This window comes from Ammospiza caudacuta, chromosome 1 (assembly GCF_027887145.1).
Source record: "Ammospiza caudacuta isolate bAmmCau1 chromosome 1, bAmmCau1.pri, whole genome shotgun sequence".
NCBI classification, from domain to species: Eukaryota; Metazoa; Chordata; class Aves; order Passeriformes; family Passerellidae; genus Ammospiza; species Ammospiza caudacuta.
Genome location: NC_080593.1, coordinates 131,281,800 through 131,305,151, shown reverse-complemented (window position 1 = coordinate 131,305,151; position 23,352 = coordinate 131,281,800). Strand labels below are relative to the sequence as shown.

The 23,352-nt window shown below is 39.1% G+C and overlaps 1 protein-coding gene across 4 annotated transcripts in view; it reads right to left on the bottom strand.

Annotated features, from left to right (window-relative positions):
• RNF19A (ring finger protein 19A, RBR E3 ubiquitin protein ligase) overlaps positions 1-23,352 on the bottom strand; it is a 57,383-nt gene that overhangs the window by 14,878 nt on the left and 19,153 nt on the right. For 3 of the 4 annotated variants that reach the window (XM_058801189.1, XM_058801198.1, XM_058801206.1), the window contains one exon: positions 5,677-6,427. In XM_058801189.1, the coding sequence (XP_058657172.1) occupies positions 5,677-6,293 (617 nt within the window). In that variant the 5' untranslated portion in view covers positions 6,294-6,427. Of the gene's footprint in view, positions 1-5,676; positions 6,428-18,700; positions 18,869-23,352 lie in introns of those variants that run through there. The other variant, XM_058801215.1, reaches the window with a different exon arrangement.

Genomic DNA, 23,352 nt, shown 5'->3' with positions numbered 1-23,352 from the left:
CAGCTGTCAGGGCGGCTGGAGCAGGTACAAAGGCAGTGCACATCAGAAACTGACCATTTCCTTCAGGAGGCAGCCAGCACCAGCTCCTAAACTCATCTTTCCACAGCTCTATTGCCATTGCATTGGATTAAGTACACAATATAGTATTTGTACACAAATACTATAATCACTGCAACACTCACTCACCTTTACTCCATGCAGTATTCAAATATACTGTATTTAAAGCTGAATGCAACACTGTAAGGTTTACAGCCACCAAGAAACCACAGTTTAGAAGAGTGGGACAATAAACCCAAATAAGGTGTTTAATCAATTAGGGAAAGTTATAGGTTCAGAAGTGTCCCAGTCACTCTGGGCATGTCTTAGATCGACCCTGTCCATTGCAGTGTAACTTACACCTGTAACAACAACTGGTTTGACACTGCAAGACATTTTAGGATTTTACTAATTGCCTTTTATCATGAATACTACTACTTACTTTAAACAGATGTTTGTTAACTCTCTGTATTTTAAAATGTCTAAACAATGAACCAAGTATTTTATAAATAGGATTTTGTTTCTCAATAATTAAGGCATTTAAAAATACATTTCAAATGCAAATGTAAAAATTGGTAAGAGATTGGGCCTCAATGCCACTTTGACAATACTACAGAGCAAAAAACCTCCGAGAATGTTGAGACTTACAGAACTGTGTCACGCTACTTTGTAATCAGACACTACATGAACAGTTCTGTACAATGAGAGCTGAAGTAACAAAACTGTTCCTTCATTAGACCTGCATTTCAAAGTTCACAGGGTAAAAACACAATGTGTTCACATTAACAGTAAATACAAACATATGTATATATGTTTTATAATTCATACCCATTGTAGCTTTTTTCAATAATTTTATGTAATAGCTTTCTTTTAAATATATAATACTAAGTCCACTGGTATGAACATTTAAAACAGATGTATGCTTTTATTCACATAAACAGGGTCCCTGAGTAGACTTCAACAGACTTATAAATGCAACAAGACTTCAGTTTCTGTCTGTTCAAATTAAGGTAATTTTATTTTTAAAGACTGTTTATTTTTACCCCCTGTCCATTTTATAGCAGTTGCATACGTTAACTCAAAATATTCTTTATTAGTAATGATACTTTTAAAATATTCACACTTACCAGCCTAACTTAAAATTTAGCTATTTTTATTTAAGTAGCTAGATCTGAAACTCTGCAAAGTTAATGCAAATCCTGTCCCTTCCATTATTGTTTTAAAACAGCATATTTGATGTTCCTCCCTAGGAAATCTTGCAAACAAATAGGCCTTTCAACACTTACAGATGATGCAGTTACAAATGAGATACATGCTTGTCTGTTTACAAATATTTCCTGCTTTCCAAGTAGAGATTTATTTCAAAAATTGCTAGACTCTTCTATATTGCTGCCAAGCTAATCAGCTTCATTTTCCTCACTTTCTGCAAACTGAAGAGATAATTGCTTTGCATGTACACAAAGAGACTCTGATCCAAACACTTCTTTCAACATACAGGGATACATTCAAGGCTTGCTAATCTTAGACCAAAAAAATCTCAAGTCTAAGACACAGAATCAAGTACCAATTTATATCCTGCCACCTTTCTATCACTAATAAAGCATGGGCACATCCCTGAAAGCACTCCCTAACTGGTACTGATGAATTCGGCAAACCTTTAGAAAGTAACTTTTTAGACCAGAGAAAATCTCAGTTCCAACTGTACAGGGTTACAAGTTTAATTTTAACATTTGCATTCTTTTTAAAGGAGATGTGAAGGCCTAAAGTTCTTGTTTAGGGTGAGAGTAGGGACAATCAACCAAACTCAAAGTAATACCCAGTAAAACAAAAACCAGAGGCAGTGAGCCATTAATTGCAGGCTGCACAGTGAAAAGATGGAAGAAGAATCTGTACTTGTTTGCATGATCTGCTTTTTGCCTGATAAAGGCATGAACATTTAGGCATTGCTGCTCTCTTCTAATGATGTCAGCAATACAATCTCAGAGCAAAACCATTAAATAATTCAAACAGAGGAAAAGACAGAACTCATCTGGAATACTGATTCAGTGATGCCTGTTAAAATTACACTGGAGAACTGGTATGAAAAACAGACTACAAAGATATTGTTCTAGGAGAAGGCTCATGAGGTTCTGTACCAGTGCTCCTTCCTCAGGGAAAGATCACCTATGACAGTGTCTCCCATCAAGCCACTGCTGGTAGGTTACAGCTGGTCCAGACTTTCACAGTGCTTCGGGTAACAACATGATCAGGACGCATTTGAGCTTGCAACAGAAGCTGTGGGTGAAGCAGCCCAGGAAACCCCTCAGCCCATCCAGGCAGAGCTGCTGCAGCAGAGCCTCTCCTCCAAACTCATCTGCAGCTCTCCTATGGGAAGGATAAAAGTTCTCCACTGGGATAGAAGTAAGAGCAATACATTTGGTACTGTAGATAATTTTGTTTCAAGATCTGTTTGGTTCAAGTTTTGCTGACCCTAGGACTTGTTTTTACTCAATCGGATTTGGAACAGAGAGGAAAAAGAATTATTTAGTTCTTAACCATTAACTTGTTTCCTTAGAACCCAGGAGACCAATGCTATAAAAAAACTCCTATGTTTTAACAGACTGATCTAGTTTCCCTCAATTTTTTCATTTCAGGGATCGAACATTTTATAATGATTTGCTCTTTATCTGGTCCAGATTTTTGACTTAGTGTGATGCCCAAACCCTGAAACAATACTACATGGGACATTTGATCAACACTGAGAAGAGCTGAAGCACTGTTGTGCACCATCCATTTTTTACCTATTTCTACAGTAATTTTTTCCTACTAAAATGCTCAATTTCACACCTATTTCCTATTTATTACAGTACTTGTTTCCAATCTTCAAGTCAACTTCAGGAAATTATGCTACCCTCTGAAGTTACTGCACCTCTCCTACTTTGGGATTAATTGCACATTTAGTAAATGCATGCCATCCATTTCCTTCATGAAATATTTGATCCATGCTAAAAGGTCATAACTCTAATGCATTCTGCCAGTATGGCACTTCAAAACCTGTTCAGAAAAAGAAATAAACCCCAGCTTTAACTGCATATTGTACAAGTGGATTAGCTGCCAAAGCAATTAGAAACTGTGACTACTGTTGCACCAAGTAATTATTAAAGGAAATGTCTGCTGATCTGCAGTTTGTGCGCACTGAATGTCTTGCATCAACCCTGAACAGCCTTTGTTAGCAAAGGCTCTTCTGTGGAAGTCTGAGTAGAGTTTGCTTCCTTAAACCTTACACCTGTACAGTTCCTTCATCCTCCTGCTAAGCTCCACCACAACATCAAATCCCCATTATTACTTTCCACACCACTCCCACCCCACTTCTCCTTCCTACCTCCCTCTGTGTGCTTTCCCTCAGCTGGGTACATACACACTTGTCAGACAGTGCTGTGGTGGCTGCCTGAAAGCCAAATTTAAATTTTAACTGGAGGACTCATACACAGGTACTACTCTTGCTGGAGGCACTATTGATGGTCTGTCTGTTGTACAAGTAGTATGTATGCCCTTTCCCCTAAGTACTTAGATTAACTTCTGCTGAATTCTCAATCCCTGCTGCCCAACAGATCTAAAGGTTCTGAAGGTTTCAAAACAATCAGGAGAAGGATAGGAAGAAGACAAAACATGGTTGCAGGAGCCCTTGTTTGTTTAGGATGACAACCAAAATTAGTGATCCCCCTGAGAAGTACCCAAGCAGCCAACTTTATTCCACTTTAAACTTATAGTAATGAGAATTCAGTGAGGAGGCACTATCTGTGCATTAAAAGCAGAACTCATCTACCACTGTGAAGCATTTCCCTGCCACTCCAAGTATAAGGAAAAATCATGGTACCAAAAGCACAACATAAGGTTGCCTGTGCAGTACAAGTTTGTTCCCTTCACACAGACATTGTCAGAGTTTATCTGCCTGGCAATATACTGTATGTTTCACAGGACTCCCATCCCAGAGTATGGAACATGCAACAAGCAGTTCTGGAGCAATGATTTAAATACTTGCTGCACACTAATGCATTGCTGTGGTCCCACATGACTGCATGGAACTTTAACTTTGCTCTAAACATCCACTTTTTATTTTTATGATGGTATTATCCATAGCAATTATCATCACAGCTCTGACCACTTAAAGATACTTAGAATTTTGCTTTTTTTAAAACAGATAAGAAAATGGATGCACAAAAACCAAAACAGGTTAAACAAACCTGCCTTAGTCTACTTAATTAAATACTAAAAAAAGTATCTTAACCACAAACATGGTATAATAGAAAATATTTTAACAGGTCTTAAATGCTTCTCCTCAGCTTGAATAATAATTGCTTATACCACAAAAACTCAGGGCAAAGCATACTTCTGAATATCAAATAATACCTTCCAGTGGTTGTTTAATTTTTCAGTATCAAAATATTAAGAGTAAACTGTACTGGCTTTGTCCATATGACTTTGTTACAAGCTCATGCAACCAAAACATCTCTCAAGTTATTTTTCCTTCTGTCCTCAAACTATGCCACAGCAATGCCATCCACTTTGGACCAGATATGAAACTATCAACTTTCCAGTCCCTGCTTTTGACTTGCGCTAGCAAAGTCTGTTTCTTTTAAAGTATGAAAGCAAAATTGTATTTTAAATAAGTCCTAAACGTTAAGCACCTGGTTATTAATATTGGAGTATTTAATCTACCTAACAGTCAGTCCTATCTTGCTTGTTCTCTTGCAACATTCTTCCTCATCTTCATTCTTCTTATTGCTCATCTGTGAGCCGTTGAAACAGAGCTGTCAGCCTCTGAGTTTTTAGTGTGCACTGCACATCTGGACTGCAGTAATGCCTAAAATCCTTAAGCAGTATGATAACACAAACAATCTCTAAAAAGCAGCTTGCTGAAGAACGGCATTTTGAGACACCAGCAGCACAAAAGCATGATGAGCTGCTGCTCAGTAGTATTCAGCCTACTTAGAATTCAGCATGATTTCAGAACTGTTTAAAGTATTAAAGCAAAGTTAAAACAGATAATAAGCAGGAACAAGCTGATTGTCTTACATCAGAATCCTGCTGACAGGCAATAAGTGCTGTCTCAATCAGCCACAAGATGGAAGATATCAGCCACAAGATGGAAGAAGCAAGAGAGGCCTTTAAATTCAAAGGAAAGCTTAAATCATTTTTCACAGTTAAAAAGCCAAATTACCCACAGCGCTTTAACAAATTAAGTTAAATTACAGTCACCAATTTTTCAATTCTCTTCAGTTTGAGCTTTGTATCATTTCCTTGGCAGTGCAACATCTAAATTTCTTTTGCTTGCTGTAAATAAAGGCAGGCATCTACCAATAAAAGTTGCTTGACATTGCTGAAACTCCCTCTGTGCCAAAAAAAAAAAGGAAAACCTACTCAAGAAAGCATTTTATTTGGGAAGGTGGTTGTGGCTCGGAGAGGTTCTTATTGTTGTTTTCAACTGATTTTGTTTTGATTTCTTGTCTTTTTTCTTATTAAAGAGAATTCTACCTGCTACCTATTCATACAACAGTAACAACAGCCTAAGTAAAGTGAGTGACTTTTCAAAAATCATAATGCTATGAAAATTATGTACTTACACTGTGACTTTTTTGCAAATGTAGGAAAAATACATACCCGCAATCTGGAGCTGGGCACCACCTACAGTCAGGATCCGCAACCAGCCATCGCCTAAGCATAAACTCTTCATATTTTTCCATCAAGATGTCATCATTTAATATCAAACGAATATCATGAGGATTAAAGCGTTCTGAGCATTCTGGGCAGCTAATATTAACTCTGCTCTCCGAGATCTCAATGCGCAGGTACTGACGCAAGCAATCCACACAAGACCTATGGTGACAAGTCATTATCTCCGGGAACCTGTCCTTGGAGTGCCGCAAAAGGCACAAGGGGCACTCCATGAAGTCTCCGCTTGGTTTGCTGCTAGAGGTTGTTCCGTTATCAGAAGAGGTACATGTGGAGAAAATAGAGTTCTTGTCTGTACACATTTCTGAATGAATACTTTCAATACTTGCAATTCCATCAACACCTCCATTTAAATCCCTAGACTTGCGTTTCGTGTCTTTTTTTCTCCGAAAAAGTGAGCCCAATGAAATTCTTCTTTTCTTTGGTGCCTTTTTAACTGATGGCAAGCTCACAGAGGAAGCAGAAGACTGGAGGTCCCGATCAGAGCCCATCTGCCGATGTAAACTCATGTCTAGGTCACTCATCAGAAAGGGGTTAAAGTTCATATACAATCCTAATCATTTTTAAGGATCAAATGGAGGCAGAGGATACAGCCATATTATTATGTAATCCAGTTTGAGAGTCTTCATGCAGAAAATTCACACGTATCTGCTTCCAGCAAATCCTTCAGAAGAATTCCCTGTATTAGGAGGAGAGATAAAAAAAAACAGGATTAGAATCACAACAATCACTAGTGGTTCTGAAAGGTCACAGCACTCTAGTGACCTGTTATTCCTATTGCTACCTTCTTTTCCTCACCATCTGACCCAAGACCTCTTCCTGTCAGCTTTTTCTAGCCTTTACATCCTTCTTATCTTAACAAGCCTGAAATTTCCTTCTGGTCAAGGACTATCTTTGTTACACTTAATCAGTGCAGAGAAAGGTATCTACACTCCCCTGCTCTCCCAAGGGAAGCAGGGTGTGCGCTGTATCTATGCATGTGTACAAATTACCAAAACCCAAGGTGACAATTAAGTAAATATGCAAGTTCTTCTATAAAGCTTAGCAACAGGCTTACAGCATTGGAAACTTCTGTTTTCTCTACCTTACATTTTCTGCACATGTGATGAGGTCAAGTACAAATACAATATAGTTAATTAAAGGAAAGATTCCTCAGTGTTTTTTGAACCATTTAGACTGACAGCAGAAATTAAATCACTGTGACTAAACAACTCAAGATATTCTCAAAATCTGAGGGTTCTCAGAGAAGTATGCATATTTATAGCATAAGGCATCTGAATATTTCAGGGAGCAGAGCTGCAGAGTGACAGCCAACACTGCTTGATTATATAGAAGCTGAAGGGCACAGCAAAGACTACAGTTAAGGTGACAACATTTGAATTTTTTATCAGATGTATTTCTGTAAGGAAAAAAAAAAGCCCCCAAACCAGATTCCCATCACACACCGAGCTTCAGTTATTACCTATGTATAAGATGACACCAAGGATTTCCTTCTGTTCTCTGATGCCTAAATGACTGCACAGTGAGAAGAGAGAGAAAGAAGGAACTCTTCCTATTTTCCTCTGACAGAGGAAAAAGCAGCAGATCATCTCCAACCAAAACCACTAAGCTCTCCCCAAACGTGCAACTATTCCCACTTCTTGGAAGCTTGACTGTACAAGAGGAATTTTTTAAACTTTTGGTGAACTGCATCAATAACAGAAGAATGAAAGACATTTGCACCAGTGTTGCAAATGTTCATGCAAAGCTACTGCCCTGCAAAACTACTGCCATCCTTTCTTTCCTCAGTGTTTACCAACCCCACAAAGAGGTGTAAATGGGTTTCTATGACCTTACCAAAAGATAAAATCAGAAACTGGATACTAAAACTAAGTCCAAAGGTAGGAACAAAGAAATGTAGAGATGAATGCCTATGTTTATAAGAGCTAAGCAGTCTGCACAGCCCTTAGAGACCGGCACAAATCCAAACACGTGCTGCAGCCTCCGGAAGGGATCGCTGAGCTGCTTGGGTCAAGACTAGGGAAGTTTCAGGGGACGGCTCAGCAGCAGCGGAAACAGGAATCCCTCTCCAAAGAGGAAACACAGAAATAGCCCCCAGGCTGTCCCTCTCAGCAGAGCCGGGGCTGGGCCCTCTGCACACAGCCACAGGCAGCTGCCGGGTCTGCACCAGCCGGGAGCCACGACTACACCAGTCAGTATCCACTAGCAGGCGGGATGGCAGTACTCCGCACGGATACCACCTGCCTCAAGGGGGAACACTAAAGACAAGAGAAAAAAGGGGAAAAACCTCAACCCCCCCACAAAAACCCCTACCAAAAAATATGTACTTCTCCTGGTTTTGATAAAAAGAGGTCTTACATTCTGAGCCCCTAGAGTCCTTTTAGAATTAAAAAGCCACCATATTCTATTTTTCAAATGCTGAATTATTACTGCTTTCGTCTTTCTTCTTTTTTTCCTAATAAAGGAAAATCTTGCTGTGAACATATAAAAAAAAATCTTAGCTTACTCTGAGTCTAAAAGAGTATAAATACTTCAAGAACATAACATACTCTTCCTTCCCTCCTAAGGGAACGTTTTTAGTTAAAAAAACCCATCTTGGATGCTTTACCTGCTCCTGTTCCCAAAACAAATTTAATAATTTTGCAGCTGCTGTTTCTCATTAAATGAACTAAAACATTCCCTGATCTAAAAAAATTAAAAAATGTGAAACTGAAAAAAAACTACTCCATAATTTTCACAGAAGATGTCCTTCTCTCCAGGATCTTGGTATTATGTTATATCATAGACAGACACAACTGACAGACCATGTCTGAAATGTACTACAGATACAGTCCATTGCTGACAATTAAATTTGTATGTTCAGAAGTGCAAGAATAACCTTAAAAGCATTTTTATAATTGGATAATTACTAACATTGGTATGTTCACACAGACACCACGAGGGCAGCAGAAAGTGCCAACCTCCTAAATCAGGAGAGTTCATGAACAAAATGAACAGCAAGCAAAGCATTAATTTCAGGCAAAAAGTCTGCTGCTCTTTGTTTTTTTTTTGGAGGGGTTGTGGTTTTGTTTGTTTTTTAAAATAAAACAGAAAAAGGTAGGAAGTAAACACAGTAACACAGCCAAGTGTATGACTACAAACCTTCCCCTCCTCCCTTTCTCTGGAGAGGAAAGAATGTGTTATTACAGCATTTCTGCCAGTTCCAACAGATGTACAAAATCAAGAAATAGCAGTTCTGGTGATGAACCAGTTGTACTTTTTTTCTTTTTAAATAAACAAAGATTCTCCCATGATGTTAAAAAAAGAGACCAGTACATCTCATAGTTCTCTCTGCATAATGGGATCTGATAAGCAGTCTCTCTAAAAGAGCAGATTGCTCTTCTAAGGAAAATAGTTAAACTTTGACAGGACTTTTGAAAAGAAAAGTTGCCAGTTATTTCAGACAATCATCAATTATGCTCTTTAGATTTAAACGCACAGAACTAGTTTCAAAAGCCAAGCTCTTCCTTATATAGTAATTTTGGACTGACATTCTAGTGACGTTCAAAGATGACTTTGCTGAAGTGAAAAGATTCAGCAGATGATTTATTAGAGGAAAAAATGAAGACAAATGTTACAATGCTAATAATGATCAGAGCTGCACAAAACCATAAAAGCTTTACTAGCGCAATCTGGAGCACTGGCCAATTCTCATGTTGCCCAACCCAACACAGCATCTGCATGTTTCTGCTGACAAAATAAGTAAAAAATACTTGATTTTGTACAGCCAGAGAACACAATGCCCACATTATTCCAGTAACAACGAGTTCACATAAAGGGGATACACTGTGTGCAAACTGAAGCTCGGAAATCCAACTACTTGAAATGAGCTGAGACCCACAAACTATGGTAGTAATAAACAATCTGATTTTCAGGCAACATACATTGCAAGTTTTGCATTACTCTCACTGACCAGTATGAACTCTGTCAACACACACAAGAAACTAACATGGGCAACAGCAAATGGACAGAAAAAAGAGAGAGTGCAAATCCTAAAATTTTAAAGTTCACCACTGTTTTAAACATTTCCTCAAAAGCACTTACTGACTACAGAAAAACCGTATTTCTGGCTCCCCGCCATGCCCAAAGCCCTACCACAAATCCCAATTCCAGCCGTGCTTTGCATTCTGCTCGTGCCACAGCCTTACCACAAAACACCAGTTGCCACAGCACAAACACACCTTGTCATCTGAAGATGCATAAAGGACATTTAGAGTTGCAACTACCTGAAATTCAGTATTAAGCTGGTATCTGTTCCTTGTGCAACCCTGCCTGAACTATTTGCTAGGGAAACCTAATAAGCATCCAGCTAAATGCCTTCAATAGTTCTTTTTGACCATGTTCCTTTAAGTAAATGCTATTGGTGACCTTATAATGGAGGCAGAGGGAAAGGAAGGGAATAATCTTGCCAAGGGAGAAGATTTCAACTGAAGAGATGACTGGGGTGATGAGTATCTTCTCATATGGCTCTCCATGGCACAATCTTTGCTTTTCTCACCAATTTCAAAACACTTTGGAAATGCCCTAAGTGCAGCTGAGAATAACTCTGCTGATTTTGCAAGAAAAGAGTGACAAATGCCTACCCCCATAAGCCCAGCTGCTGGGGGAGATCAGTTCCCTCATGCTGCTAACTGTCCTCCAAACACACCAGAGCACAAGCTCAGCATGCTGCCTACTCTTCCATTACATGCCCAGTCTGGGGCAAAAAGTCTGCCATCAGGGCAAACAGCTTCACACGTTTGCAAAACAAAGGCAGGCTTAAACATCAGCTCGGAAAGCAGAGAACCCACCATAAACATAGATGTAACTACAGCCTCCCTAAACACCTTAAATATTCCCTCATGTAATTGATGCTTAAATAGTACATCTAGACTTCTGTTCCAAACAAACTCTCTTCATCTTAGGCATTTGCTCCTCCAACTCTGTCAGCATACTGAAAGCTGCTTCTTGATTAAACTGACTCCTAATGGCTTCCTTTCTGACATCTACAATTCCCAACATCTGTGCTCTCTAGCTGCTTTCTGAAATGGACTGATCCAGCTTAAACAGAGATGTAAAACAAAAGACCAAAAAAACAAACAGACCTTCAGAGCTTGAATTTCAGTCACCATCACAGAGAATTCCTGCTTCCCTCTTCCAATAAGCATCTCCTACCAATCACATAGAATTCTAAAATTTCTAAGCTGCGATGTTGTTAACATAGAGACATCAGTAATCATCTAAAAGAGGCATCAAAAAACAAGTTTTCCTTTTCATTTAATCCATTGTCTAAGAACTATAAACATAGAGGAATAAAACGTGAAACAAAAATATGGAAGAGCTGAAACTACTCAATTAAATACCAACACACAGGATTTTAAAACGGTAAACAAGTACCTGATTTCAATGGCCATCCTTTAAATGTCAGCTCATTCCACAGCAGTGTTTAAACTGGGGAGAAAATACAAACACTTTTGCCTGAAGATTTCTAAAAGAGTATATCCCTACTCACTTTACACATGCCTCAGGTTCAAGTATACATCTGGCATTACTGAGTTAAAAGAGTGATGAACAGCCTGGAAAAGTTTAACATCTTAGACAAGGTTAAATTTTGACATCTATGTGCTTCTGAAACACTCTGTCCCATGAAAAACATCTCACCATAGTCATGTCAATGCACATGGTGTCAGGGCATGTTAGGACTGTTACTTTTATTACAGATTATTTAGTACAAGCAGAACCAACACTTTGCAACTTGGAAGAAAACAGATGGAAATTATGTTGAAACAACAAAGGTGCTGGCAGAACCTTATGCACTAAGATGAAAAATAAATCCTTTAATGGTAACACAATGCAGCGCACTGTATTAGGCAAATGCATATTGTGCAGGTGACATGCTTTACTGCAACAATTAGCAGAATAGCTTTATGACTCCTTCAGTATATTTCCCTTCATATTCTAAGAAAAAGAATAGCAACATTTTCCATGTGGAGTTTCAAAGACTGTAAAGATACTTCAACTTAATTTGTGTGGCATTTTTTATTGTCTTCTGACTTTGATTTCTAATAAAAGGTGAAAGAAAGGCTTGATAGTATTTGGACTAAATTGAACAGTTAATTCTTCAAAAGAAAGTTAACAAATTTGTATCAGAAGATATTGCAAGCATTTAACACAAACTCAAACATACAGATACTTATTAAACATTTGCAGTGATTTGTTACAGTATGACATACAGGATGCAAAAAACAGTCGTCAAAGCCTCTTAAATAATTCATTTAAATCAAACTGAACTGTGTAAAACTACTTTAAATACATGCTCATGTAAATTTTACTTCATTAGGACTTTACTCCTTCAAAAAAGAGTGCCAATATGGTAATTTACATGTTATGGAAGTCTTACTATTCAGACACTTTCACAGGAAGGTATCTTTTACTTTTTATCCTGCTTTGTTCTAAGAGCTATGTACGTGAATGCTTTTCTTATAGCATGAAGAATATTTATTACAAAAGTTACTGGAGTTGCTCCTACTAGTAGTAAATCCTTTCCAGAGTGAAAATCACATGATCATTTAGTTAATTACATCTCATTTCTTTATGCTTACAATGGATAGCTGCTTATAACTGATAGCTGCAGAGACCATTATTCCAAAAACAGAATTCCCAAATCCACAACTAACTCAAGTTTTTCAAAACCTTTAGAAATTTGCCATGCCAGGACTTAAACTTCACATATCATCTTTCAAGGACAGAAAAACAGCTGCAGTGTCATAATATCACTTATTTAACTTCTGTAAATCCAAAAGACTGGGAGCAGAGTTCCCAGCAAGTACCATACCAAGCACTCACTCACTATTTGGAGCTCACAGTGGGCTCAGTGAAGGTGCTGACACAATCTGGGACATGCCCACATCAGCATGGTAAGCAGAACAGGGTAGGGCCCTTACCCCTAACTTGAGAAGAAGTCAAACCCTCTGGAATAAGCCAACTTGGCACATGCAGACCATTAGACAAGTGCTAAGTGAGGTACAAGGGGTCTTTCAGAAGCAACAAGAGTTGCTTTAACATATGGAAGTTGCTACAATGCAGTCAGCTATTTTAGAGAAAGTCTTCTAATAATTAGTCTCACCTGACTTCTTATGGGGAGATTTAGGTTAGATGTTAGGAAGAAATTCTTTCCTCAGAGCATAGTGAGGCACTGGCACAGGTTGCCCAGAGAAGCTATGGATGCCCCACAACCTGTTCTAGGCCAGGCTGGACAGAACCCTGATCAGCCTCATCTAGTGGGCGCTATCCCTGCCCATGCAGGGCAGAGGGGCGGGAACTAGATTATCTTTAACGCCCCTTTCAGCCCACATAATTCCTCAATTCAATGTTATTAAAAACCCCTGATATTCATGGATACTATTATACAAAATTAAGAGAAAAGCATTTGTGAGGCAGAGATTAAATTATCTCTACTGCACTGTTACCATGTCTCAGTTTGTTCTGACTGCACTTTATTTTTCCTTAAGGTCCTGTGTCAATTATCTGGAAATTCTATTTTCCCTTACAGAACAAAGCAATATTGTTTGTAAAACAATGACACAAACAGACTGACTATGAACCCACTCGGGCTCAAGGACTGAGAGAGTCAGACTGACCGGGTATGAAAATCAAAAGATTGACAGTATTTACAATACAGAGAAGCCTACAGAACTGTCAAAAGTGAACTGATATACAATGTTCTGTTTTAAAATTCACAATGGTATGTAGCACATGACAAACTAACCCTGACAGCTAGAAAAATCTTCAACAGCTTATTAAAAAAAAAAAAGTTATGCTTCTTCCTTAGAAATTTATGAGCAATACATCCTGTATCATGTGTCCATGACAGCTGCTATTAGGAAAGGAAGTCTCGCAAGCTGCTCAGCTCATTCTGAAAGTCTCTGAACAAATGATTGGCAAAGCTGTTCCTCTTGCAGATAATGCCTGTAAAGAAGAGAGTACACCCAAAGTGCCTCCCTCGGTCTGGTGGCAAAAGGGAAAGAATTCCTTAAATTCTAAAAACATTTATTTTCCAAGTCAGCAGCATTAAATCTGGGTATGTTGTGTGCAGTGGTCAACCAAAGCTAAGAAATCAGTGGAGAGATGCTTTCTATTTGTGTATCTGCAGGCCTGTGTCTGTTGCCAGTAAGACTATTTGCAATTTTCCCTTATCTAACTCAGCAGAGCAATCTTAGTTCAACCACGCATTCGCTTGCGTGTCAAAAGCTTCTCCTGTGCACTGTGGTGCCTTCTGCAAACAAATGTACACCAAACTCTGCCAAGAGGAAACCAAAGGCTTGGAAACACTGAAGGGAAAAAAACACAACAAAACCAAGAAGGAAGCAAAACAAAAATCACCAAAATGTTTAACTACTTTAATCCTTTAATCATTAGAATCCTCACACTATGCTTTTCTTGCAAAAGTAACTGAATGTGTTCTCTCAGCGCAATGATGGGCATGTATGTTCACTTCTGAATGTTGTGGAGAGATTTATATATCTATATATAGATACAGACACATAGAAATAACTATTATTCTAAAATATTTTACTAGCTAGTCTGAAAAGTGGAACACTAAGAGATTTAAAAACTGCACAAGCTGCGTCTACTATGTGCCAAAAAAAGAGGTTTAATCTATCTCTATTAATACTTTCATTCCTGCAGTTGCTTTTTTATTCTACACTATACATTGCAAAATAATTAAAGACATACACCAGTGAAATAACAAAAGACAGTTTTTGTTTCCTGCAGTGTCACCATCCCTGCAAGTGGAAAACATTGCAACACTCTCAAATGCTGAGATCATTCCTACAGAAAATGTTCCAAAATGAAAATGACCAATACCAACAGATTTCCAGAATAAGCAGATTTAATTTCAGGCCTGTAATTTTGCCTGGTCAAACAGTTATGGCTACATACTGAATTCTGACAAGCTTTTGTTTTCAAGCAGGCTTACAAGTTTGCTCCACTACAAAAACAAACGAAATAAAGCATAGCAAGAAATGAGATGGGACAAATATTGCAGTTCTGGAACCATGAACAGGAGTACCAGACAGAGCACACAAACAGAATTTGAACAGCATACCAGAGACAGCAGCTTGAGGGGATATATAAGAGGTTACAGATTGCAGCTCCTGGCTCCTAATGATTTTTAAATTCAGCAAGAGCCAGAGTTTCTGTCCTGCACTGAGGGAAGATATTATTGACTGTCTGACTGGCAGCATCTCCCAGCTCTGTTTTATCTCTGGCATAATCAACCTCTATTTTGGAGGCAAGGGAGACAAAGAAAAAATATAGAAAAACAATTCACAAACACCAGTATCCTCCTCCCCCACAATCTTGAAATAGCTTTGCCTCCAACTAAGAAATCCTGGGAGCTATTAATGGATTACTTGATTAAACATTTGGTGCTATTTTACCATTTAAAACCCCCCCCCCCCCCCCCGTATATACAGATATACTTTGCATAAAGCTTTTAAAGTAAACTAATTAAAAGGTATTTAGAATTGCTAAAAAGTTAGTAAGAGTTTTGAATTCTTCCAGGTTAGGCTGTCCAGGTAAGACATCAGGTTAGGCTGACTAACAAGACCTTACCACGGGGATAAGAACTTGGTCAGTTTCTGAAGTCACAGTGACAACTCACAGTAACTTACTTTGCCAGTATCTTAGTCCTTGAGAACTGAACAACTGCCCTGCTTTGGTCTTCTTGGATATCGCATTACAGAGAATTAATACTTTTGGTAAATATAATTAAATAGAAAACTTTCAGAAAAGCTTGGATGACTGAGTGAATAATTCATGCCTGTCTATTCTAGCAGCAGCAAGTCAGGGATACAGACAGAAACTATGACAGAGTTTTCTGAACTCTGTTATGGCTAATGCCACAACTTGTGAAACTGCCCTCAGGTCAGGTACAAAGTTGCACCAGCCTAACCAACAGCTCCTGTTCACTCAAGACGTGAGATTAGGTCAAAACCTAGCAAAACACATTCAAATTCTCCTGCAGCCTGACCTATTAATTTATTCTGCCAAGTACACTAACTGAAAAATCCTGCATGGATATACTTCAAATCACCATGTCAGTTTTTTGCAATAATAGTTCTAAATTAACTGCTGCAACATCAAATACAGCCCAAGATTAACAAAAAAAAAACAAAAAACAAAACAAAAAACAAAAAAAAAAAAAAAAAAAAAAACAAAAAAAAAACCAAAAAAAAACAAAAAAAAAACCCACCAAAAAAACCCCAACAACTGAGAGAAAAGAGACAAAAACAAAGACAGGGAAAGGTCTAGCCAGGGAAACAAAAATACTCCATCCTGCCAGAAACACTGCCTGTAGCTTCCAGACAGGAAACTCACTGCCTCCAGAAAAACCATTGGCGTCAGGAAATGGCAGAAGTACCATGAAACTTATCTCACAGCTGAACTTAATGTAAAATGAAGGGAGAACATTATAAAAGGAAGGCAAAAACAATGGACTAGTCACAGATCTTTGCTTATGACTGACTACACTAGGTGAAAATTTAAATCTTACTGATGTGTCTTTGGGAAAAAAAAAATAATGGAAAACATTATTTTAGTCCAGCTGAAAATAAATAAATAAAAACCACCAGGTTGAAAAGACAGAGCCCATTCAGCATAGGAGAAGGGGAATGATCCAGCAGCATTTACAGGCAGACTCCACTAGCACTGTAAATAGTGTAAACACTACTTTGAAAGCACAAAGCAAGAAAGAGCTGAATGCCAGTCATTTAAAGTACATCTGATGCTGTGCCTATGCTGGAAATACAATACATGCCAATAGGAGGAGTTATTCTGCCAGCACAATTATCCCACCTACAACAACACCACACTATGCCAGAAGATATGCTCTCTCTGTCAGCACACAGCAGGATTTAGCCAGGTTGATGAGAGTTTTTCCAAACATTTTTCACTGACATCAACACAGACTGAGGAGTAAGCAGAGTTTCTCTATGCAAAACAACTGCTGCATAAAATGGGTAGAAAAGTCATCACAAACACACCCACTCATGGCTTTAAAGACTGAATCTTGTGAAACTTTCTTAGGCGTTATTGCCTTAATGGTGTCCAAGCATGAATCAACACAGGGGAGTTTGTGAATCCCCTGCACACCACTGCATTAGCCTTGTGTCAGGTGACACACTGGCTCACAAAGTGCTAACAAGACCCTGACTGTGCTGCCACATTCAGGATGGTCAGAAAGCTTCACACCAAGTTTTAAAAAATAAATACTCAGAGTTTTCCTGCTATGTTTCACACATTTAGCAACAGAATACCAAGTCAAAAAAGACCTGCAGAAGACCAACAGTGATGTTCCTCTGCCAGCTGAGGAGGCTACAGCAGTTTTTAGTGCTCAGTGACAAACGAGCGTGTGTCAAGAGCTGCACTATTCCACTTGCTCTGTTACTTGTTAATTAGTGAACTACACCTCCACTGCCAGGCCTCACAACACAGTGAGTATTTCTGAAATACAACTCCCTCACCTCATGCTTTTGAGGAGGGATTGCAAAGCCTTTTCCTTCCCACTCACCCACTCACATTCAAACTCGTGTACCTTTGCTGTGTTGAATGTTACTTTTTTCCTTCAAAAGCATCATGTTCAACAGCTCTTTCCACATAATTATGGAAACATCATTAGCTGGGCCCCTTTGTGCAACAGACTGTGACACATTACCTATTTCCAGCAGTTACAGGCAGAAAATATGGAGCAAGCATAATGCAATTCATAGAAAAGCTACTGTGCTTATTTTCTCCATTATTTAGAACAGCTAAACACTTCCTAATTATAGCCTCCAAACAAACCTGTTTTATTTCAGGTTCTGAGGTAAAACCATGCTTTGTGGTTTTTAATAGTAACACTGGTAATATGCCTTCAACTGTACCCTTTTTAGTAGATGTCTAAAAAAACCCAACACCTTAAGTCAGATTTAAAAGCTTCCTAGACCACAGAAACATCAGATTTGGTAAACTGAATTAGTACAGAAGATGCTGCCTCTAACCATGAGTACCTGTTAGCCTAAACCTGAGATCCAGTCCTCACGTGCTGAGATTTCTTCCTTTAAAAAGCAGCACAAACAATATGCAAACACAAAAGCTTCTTGTTTATTTTTAAATTCAGCTGCAACCCAACAGCTTGACTCTGAATTCTGTCACAGTGGCATCCACTGCTCCATTCTGTTCTGATGGCCTTAAATATAGCTTTCCTGAGCTGTCTGCAGCCAGATAAATTTTAGATGAAACAAGTACCTTAAACTGAATATAACACAAAGGCTTTCATATTTATTTTCAGGTCATAGATATTTGTTTAGTCAGCAATAACAAAAGTCAAATCTCTGCTCATCTTAAATCTAAAATACCAGATTCTCTGGTGGTTCTTAAATTCACAGTGTCTTTGAGTCCTTGTTTTCTTTCTACTTGCAAGTTAACCATTAAGAATTTCAAATTGTAGTAGCTGATTACTGATTTGTTTTCTTTTTGCTTATCTAAACCTTGTTAACAGGGGGTGGGGGGAGGGAAGTCCTTGAGCAATATATTTAGCTTTCCTCTAAAGAATATCTTCACTTGAAACACCAGCAAAGAACTCTTACTGTAATTGCAGTTCAAAGAGCTAAAAGCAATATCCTGCCAGCCAATAGTGTCAGGCACAAATATTTACAGAATATTCTGAAATGTCTGTAATAAACAAATGGTACGAACATAGTTTATCAAGTACATTTTCTACCCACAACACCACGGAGGGAGTAGCAGGCCCCAAGGACAGCTCGCAGTGCCACCCAAGCAGTGTTTCCATTCCAGCCTGCCTCGGTGCCGGAGCGGAGCACAGCAAACCCTCTCCCGGCTTGCCTGACATCAGAGCTCCCCGGCCGGCAGACGCTTTAGAAGCAGTTACCTTCATTCTCCCTTGTGCTGTGGAACTCCGAGCTCGCGCTCATGCATCGCCACAGAATGCACAAGAGCAGCAAGAGAGGGAGGACAAATTCAGTTTTTCAGCCCGAGCTGTATCTGGCACGGTCTGTCCATGTGACCGGCTCGCTATGCAAGCTTCAGGTAAATTCTCTGCGCCGAGCAGAGCCAGGAGGGGAACAAAGCCGTGCAGCAGGAGCCGAAGGCCGCGAGGCCGCAGAGCCCAGAGCCGGCGGGGCAGGGGCGCGGCCCCGAAGGCAGCAGCGGCCCCCGGCCGGGCACACTTTGTCCTTCGGGCCACCCCGCCTGGCCCAGACACAACCAGGGCAGACGGCAGCGCATCTTCTCCACCTTCCAAAAACAACCCAGATGCCTGAAGTAAGAAATACTTGAATTATTCTAGAAGCAGAAAGCAGAGCCAAAGCTAACAGTTTGTACACTCTGCGGATTGCTGAAGACTAAGTGATTGCTGAAACTGGCTGCAGACACTGATCCGTGGTGAACAATAATACTAAAAAGATATTTAAAATAACTCAGAGGTCCCACCTATTGTTTTGTTGCCTTTTTTTTTTTTTTTTTACAGTGACCAGGGCTCCCCTTTGCACCAATCCAACACCAGTAACATTCTGACTCTTCACTCAGAAATGTAGCATTCACTCTCAGCAAGCTACACAAAACCACCAAGGCACACTCACAAGTGTGATGGCTCGTGTCACAGATCCTCACACTCGAGTCTGTAAGCAAAATGACCTTGCAACCATCTTCATGCCTTACTCTCAGCTACCCCATATATTTATAATAAAAGGCTCCTCACTTCTGTCAGAGCTTCTACCTGACATCCAGCAGGTGCCAGATGAAACAGAAGAGCCCTCACTGAGGACAGCATTCTGAAACAGATTCATAACATGGATTTTATAAACCTGCATTGAACTCTCAAAGATAATGACACTTAGCTTCCACGGCTTCTGACATGAGTCTGTTTGTTAATGGAAATCATCTTGGGAAGCAAACTGAGCGTCTGACAGAGACACCAGACAAACCAGAAAAGATGTTGACATTTAAACAAAAACCAAACACAATGAACTTCGAGTTTCATATTCACAAAGGGCCACATCTGTCTCTAGATAACCTGGTGACACTACCAACCATTACTGAGTTAACTGTAGCTTACTATCCCGTTCCAACTCAGTGCACTGTGATATGGACTAACCTTTATTTGTATTTGCTATCTTACAGCAAGACTAGATCAATACAAAATACCTGGACATGATGCCAGCTGCTCTTCAGAAAATCTGGGTATCAAATCTGGATATCACAGCTTTCTTCCCCTCAGCTGTAAGGATTACTACACAGGTGTAACTCCTAAGCTCTAGTCTGAACCCAGACCTTTCTTTGGGCCATTGAAACAAATTGTAAAATGTGGTATGCTTTCTCAGGGTGGGTGGGGAGGAAGAAACAGCAAGAATAAACAAACTCTGAAAGTATTTAGGATTTCAGAATTGAGTGTTACCACCAGCTCCATTCTTCAGGCAGCACAGAAGTGCCTACAGCAAATGTGAAACACATTTGTGCAAGAGGTTTTTTTTCTGCAAGTCTGCTTCATAATGCAGGGTGAAACTTCAACAGAGCAAATAAATATTGTCGATGATTGTTTCATATTCAGTCTGAAATGTACTCTCTAGCCTTGTTACATTGCAGTGTGTGTGTGGTTTCCTTGCTAAAGCTAGCAGGAGACAAAAATGAATCATACACTGCACCAATGCCAGAACAGAGAATAAAACAAGCACAATCACTGTTACTGAGGAACCAAAGTCCCCTACAAAAATGTTGGCTGCACATCTGTTTGCATTGCAGGATTAACTTTTTCAGTGTCTTTACCTAAGAAATAAGGCATATAAAATGTCAAAAGAGCTCTAGTGTCCACATTTAAATCAGATCATTTTAACTTAGGTAAGCTGATAAAACAGAAGCTTTAATGATTTAATAGTTATTTAGAAGCTTCAAGTCTATAAGTGAACACAATAGATAACAAATTCTACTCTGAAAAAAATGCAGTTTCTTTAACATTTCTGGTATACTGTGTTTTCAGTAAGGGGAGCTTATTCTATTTTCTAAACAATTACTCAACATTGCACTAAAAAAAAAAAGCTGTAACAGAAAAGTTATTCTGAAGTTCTTTTAGCTGTTCCGTCATTCACTTCTTTCATGCTCACATTTTTTATAATTATGAACAAAAGTACTTGTAACAATTCACTTTCTGTCCCTATTTCTGACCTTTCTGATTTGCAATCCTACTAATCCTCAAATAATTCCAGGGACAGAAAATTATCAAATACTGTATGAAAGAACATAAATGATTCCTCACTCTCTTCAAGTTGTGTGCAACTACAGAAGTATTCTGCTGCAGTTTTAGCCAGTATTAAAGATCCCTCCTCTGAAGAGCAAATCTGTTGTCACCTCACAGTTATCACAGTGGTACAACTGTGAGAGTGGTGTGATGGAACTTAAGGAAGCTGAAAGGCCAAGGCATATTAAAAAGGATTCAAACATCAGTACAGGTAGAGATTATGAATGATAAATGCAAATAAACTAGAAGAACAATATGCCAGGTCAACTTACATGGCACAACACTGTGCCCAAACAGGGATTGTTACAACTCACAAGACTTATATTATTTACTTATACTAGCAAGCCTTAACCTAAAATTAAATGTATGCTGACAGCAGCCTTTTAAAATCCCTTCTGGTCAGGCTGACTGTTCCTTTCTGGGAAGATAACAGCTACACTAAAACACACCATTTAGTTTAAATTTCGGTTTTGATATAACTGTGGTAGTTTGTATCTGCCCACACTTCCCCATTAGAGAAGTTCCAGCACCTTCAGCTGCATTTGCGGCTTTTCAATGGAAGAGCAAAGCACTACTAAAACTTCACAGGTTTCCCTGTCTTGGTCCCTCTCTCCTTACTCTCCAAATGTCCAGTAACATAGTTGTCTCTGAAGCCACAATCCTACAAGACTGTTCTGCTGAGACAGAAGGGGAGAGAAGAAAAATGAGAAAGAGAAAAGAAATATGAAATGTGTGGAGTGAAAGTCAACCTACCATAGAAAGCAGAATTCTATACAATTGACACATAGATGCAGTATTAATTGTTCACTAATCTGACCTCACCTCAAATTACTGAAAGAAGGGAAAAGGGGGAGAATGTAACACAAATTGTTCTCGGGACAGTAAGAGAAAACCCACAAGTGTCCAGAAACTGCCCTCTCCTTATCAGGTACTTACTGGTGTAGAGTAATTGTGTGTCACCTACTCTTTCCTTAAGTTTGGCCTGATAACAAAGAAGGAAATTAATACAGAGGTTTGGATCATGTCCACGTTTCAGTATTTCTGACACCTCTGGTTTCTACTTTGATTTTCTACCTTACTAAAACCACTTTTTCTAGTCTTTTCATGTTTGTCTACAGTATTGAGATCCACCAAAAAAACTCAGCTACCAAGTCTTTTTCTAGCAACAAGGCCAACAAAATCTTTGTGTTAAACAACTCAGTTTTTCATATAGAACTCTTTCCTACAGTGTACTTAATTCTAGTACATGAAAGTTCTACACACCCATGCCATACCTGGTGAAGTGAAAGCGATTGCCATCTCACCACTGCTTATGTGATTACAAAAGACAAAATCTTACCCTCCTTCTGCCCCCCAGGAAGTCCTTTCCCAATAAATAAGTTATCTGCTTGTGACACACAAATTATCAAATTAGTATAACTGAAGAGTAATATTGAAGAGTATTATCAAATACTCTTCAGGTAACAGAGGCACAGAAAGCTACACTAAGAGCTATTAGGACATTTAATATTGCACACTTGAATGCTCAAAAATCAAGGATTCCAGAAAGCAAGGTGTCCATACAAACTAAATTCAGCATCCCCCCAACCAGTCAACTGACAGTGTAGCTGGTGCACTGGAAGGCAATGCAAATTTTGGTCCAGTTTCAGCACCTATGATGGCTGGTTGTGATATCTGATCCTTGTCACTGTTTCCAGGGACATCAGGACATCCCTTCCCCTGTGCACAACAAAGATCCAACTACCAGGACAGACAGACACAAATTAAGGGGGGCAGTTGCTTCTCACCCCAAAAATGAGAAGTACAGCATCAGGTAGGTGAGCTGCAGTAAGAGAAGCTGGAAGAGCTCTGCTGGATGCACTTAGCGCTCTAGCAGTCATTTCCAGACCATGGGGAGATCTTAAAGGCTGTGTCCAGCTTCTGAACTTCCTGCAGAATCACACAGACATACTGATTTTTCTGGAGTAGCCTCATTCCAGCGACAGCTTTTTCTCATTTCCATACTAAATGAGGCTCCATATCTACATGTTGCATATTTTTTGCTTTATAACAACATTATACAACACTGAATTCACAAATACCGCACAAATCCTTAAGATATTTTTACCAGACTGAAGGCTTCAAAATCATTAGCAAATCAATCTTCAAAGCAGTCCTGTGAAACCTTCATAGAAATTCTGCAATGGAAAATTATTTTCCAAATTTGCAAAATGAGAAACAAACACCAAAGCTAATGCTGTCACCTGAAATGAGATTCTGATGTTGTGGGCTGCCAAAGTTCTAAGGCTGTT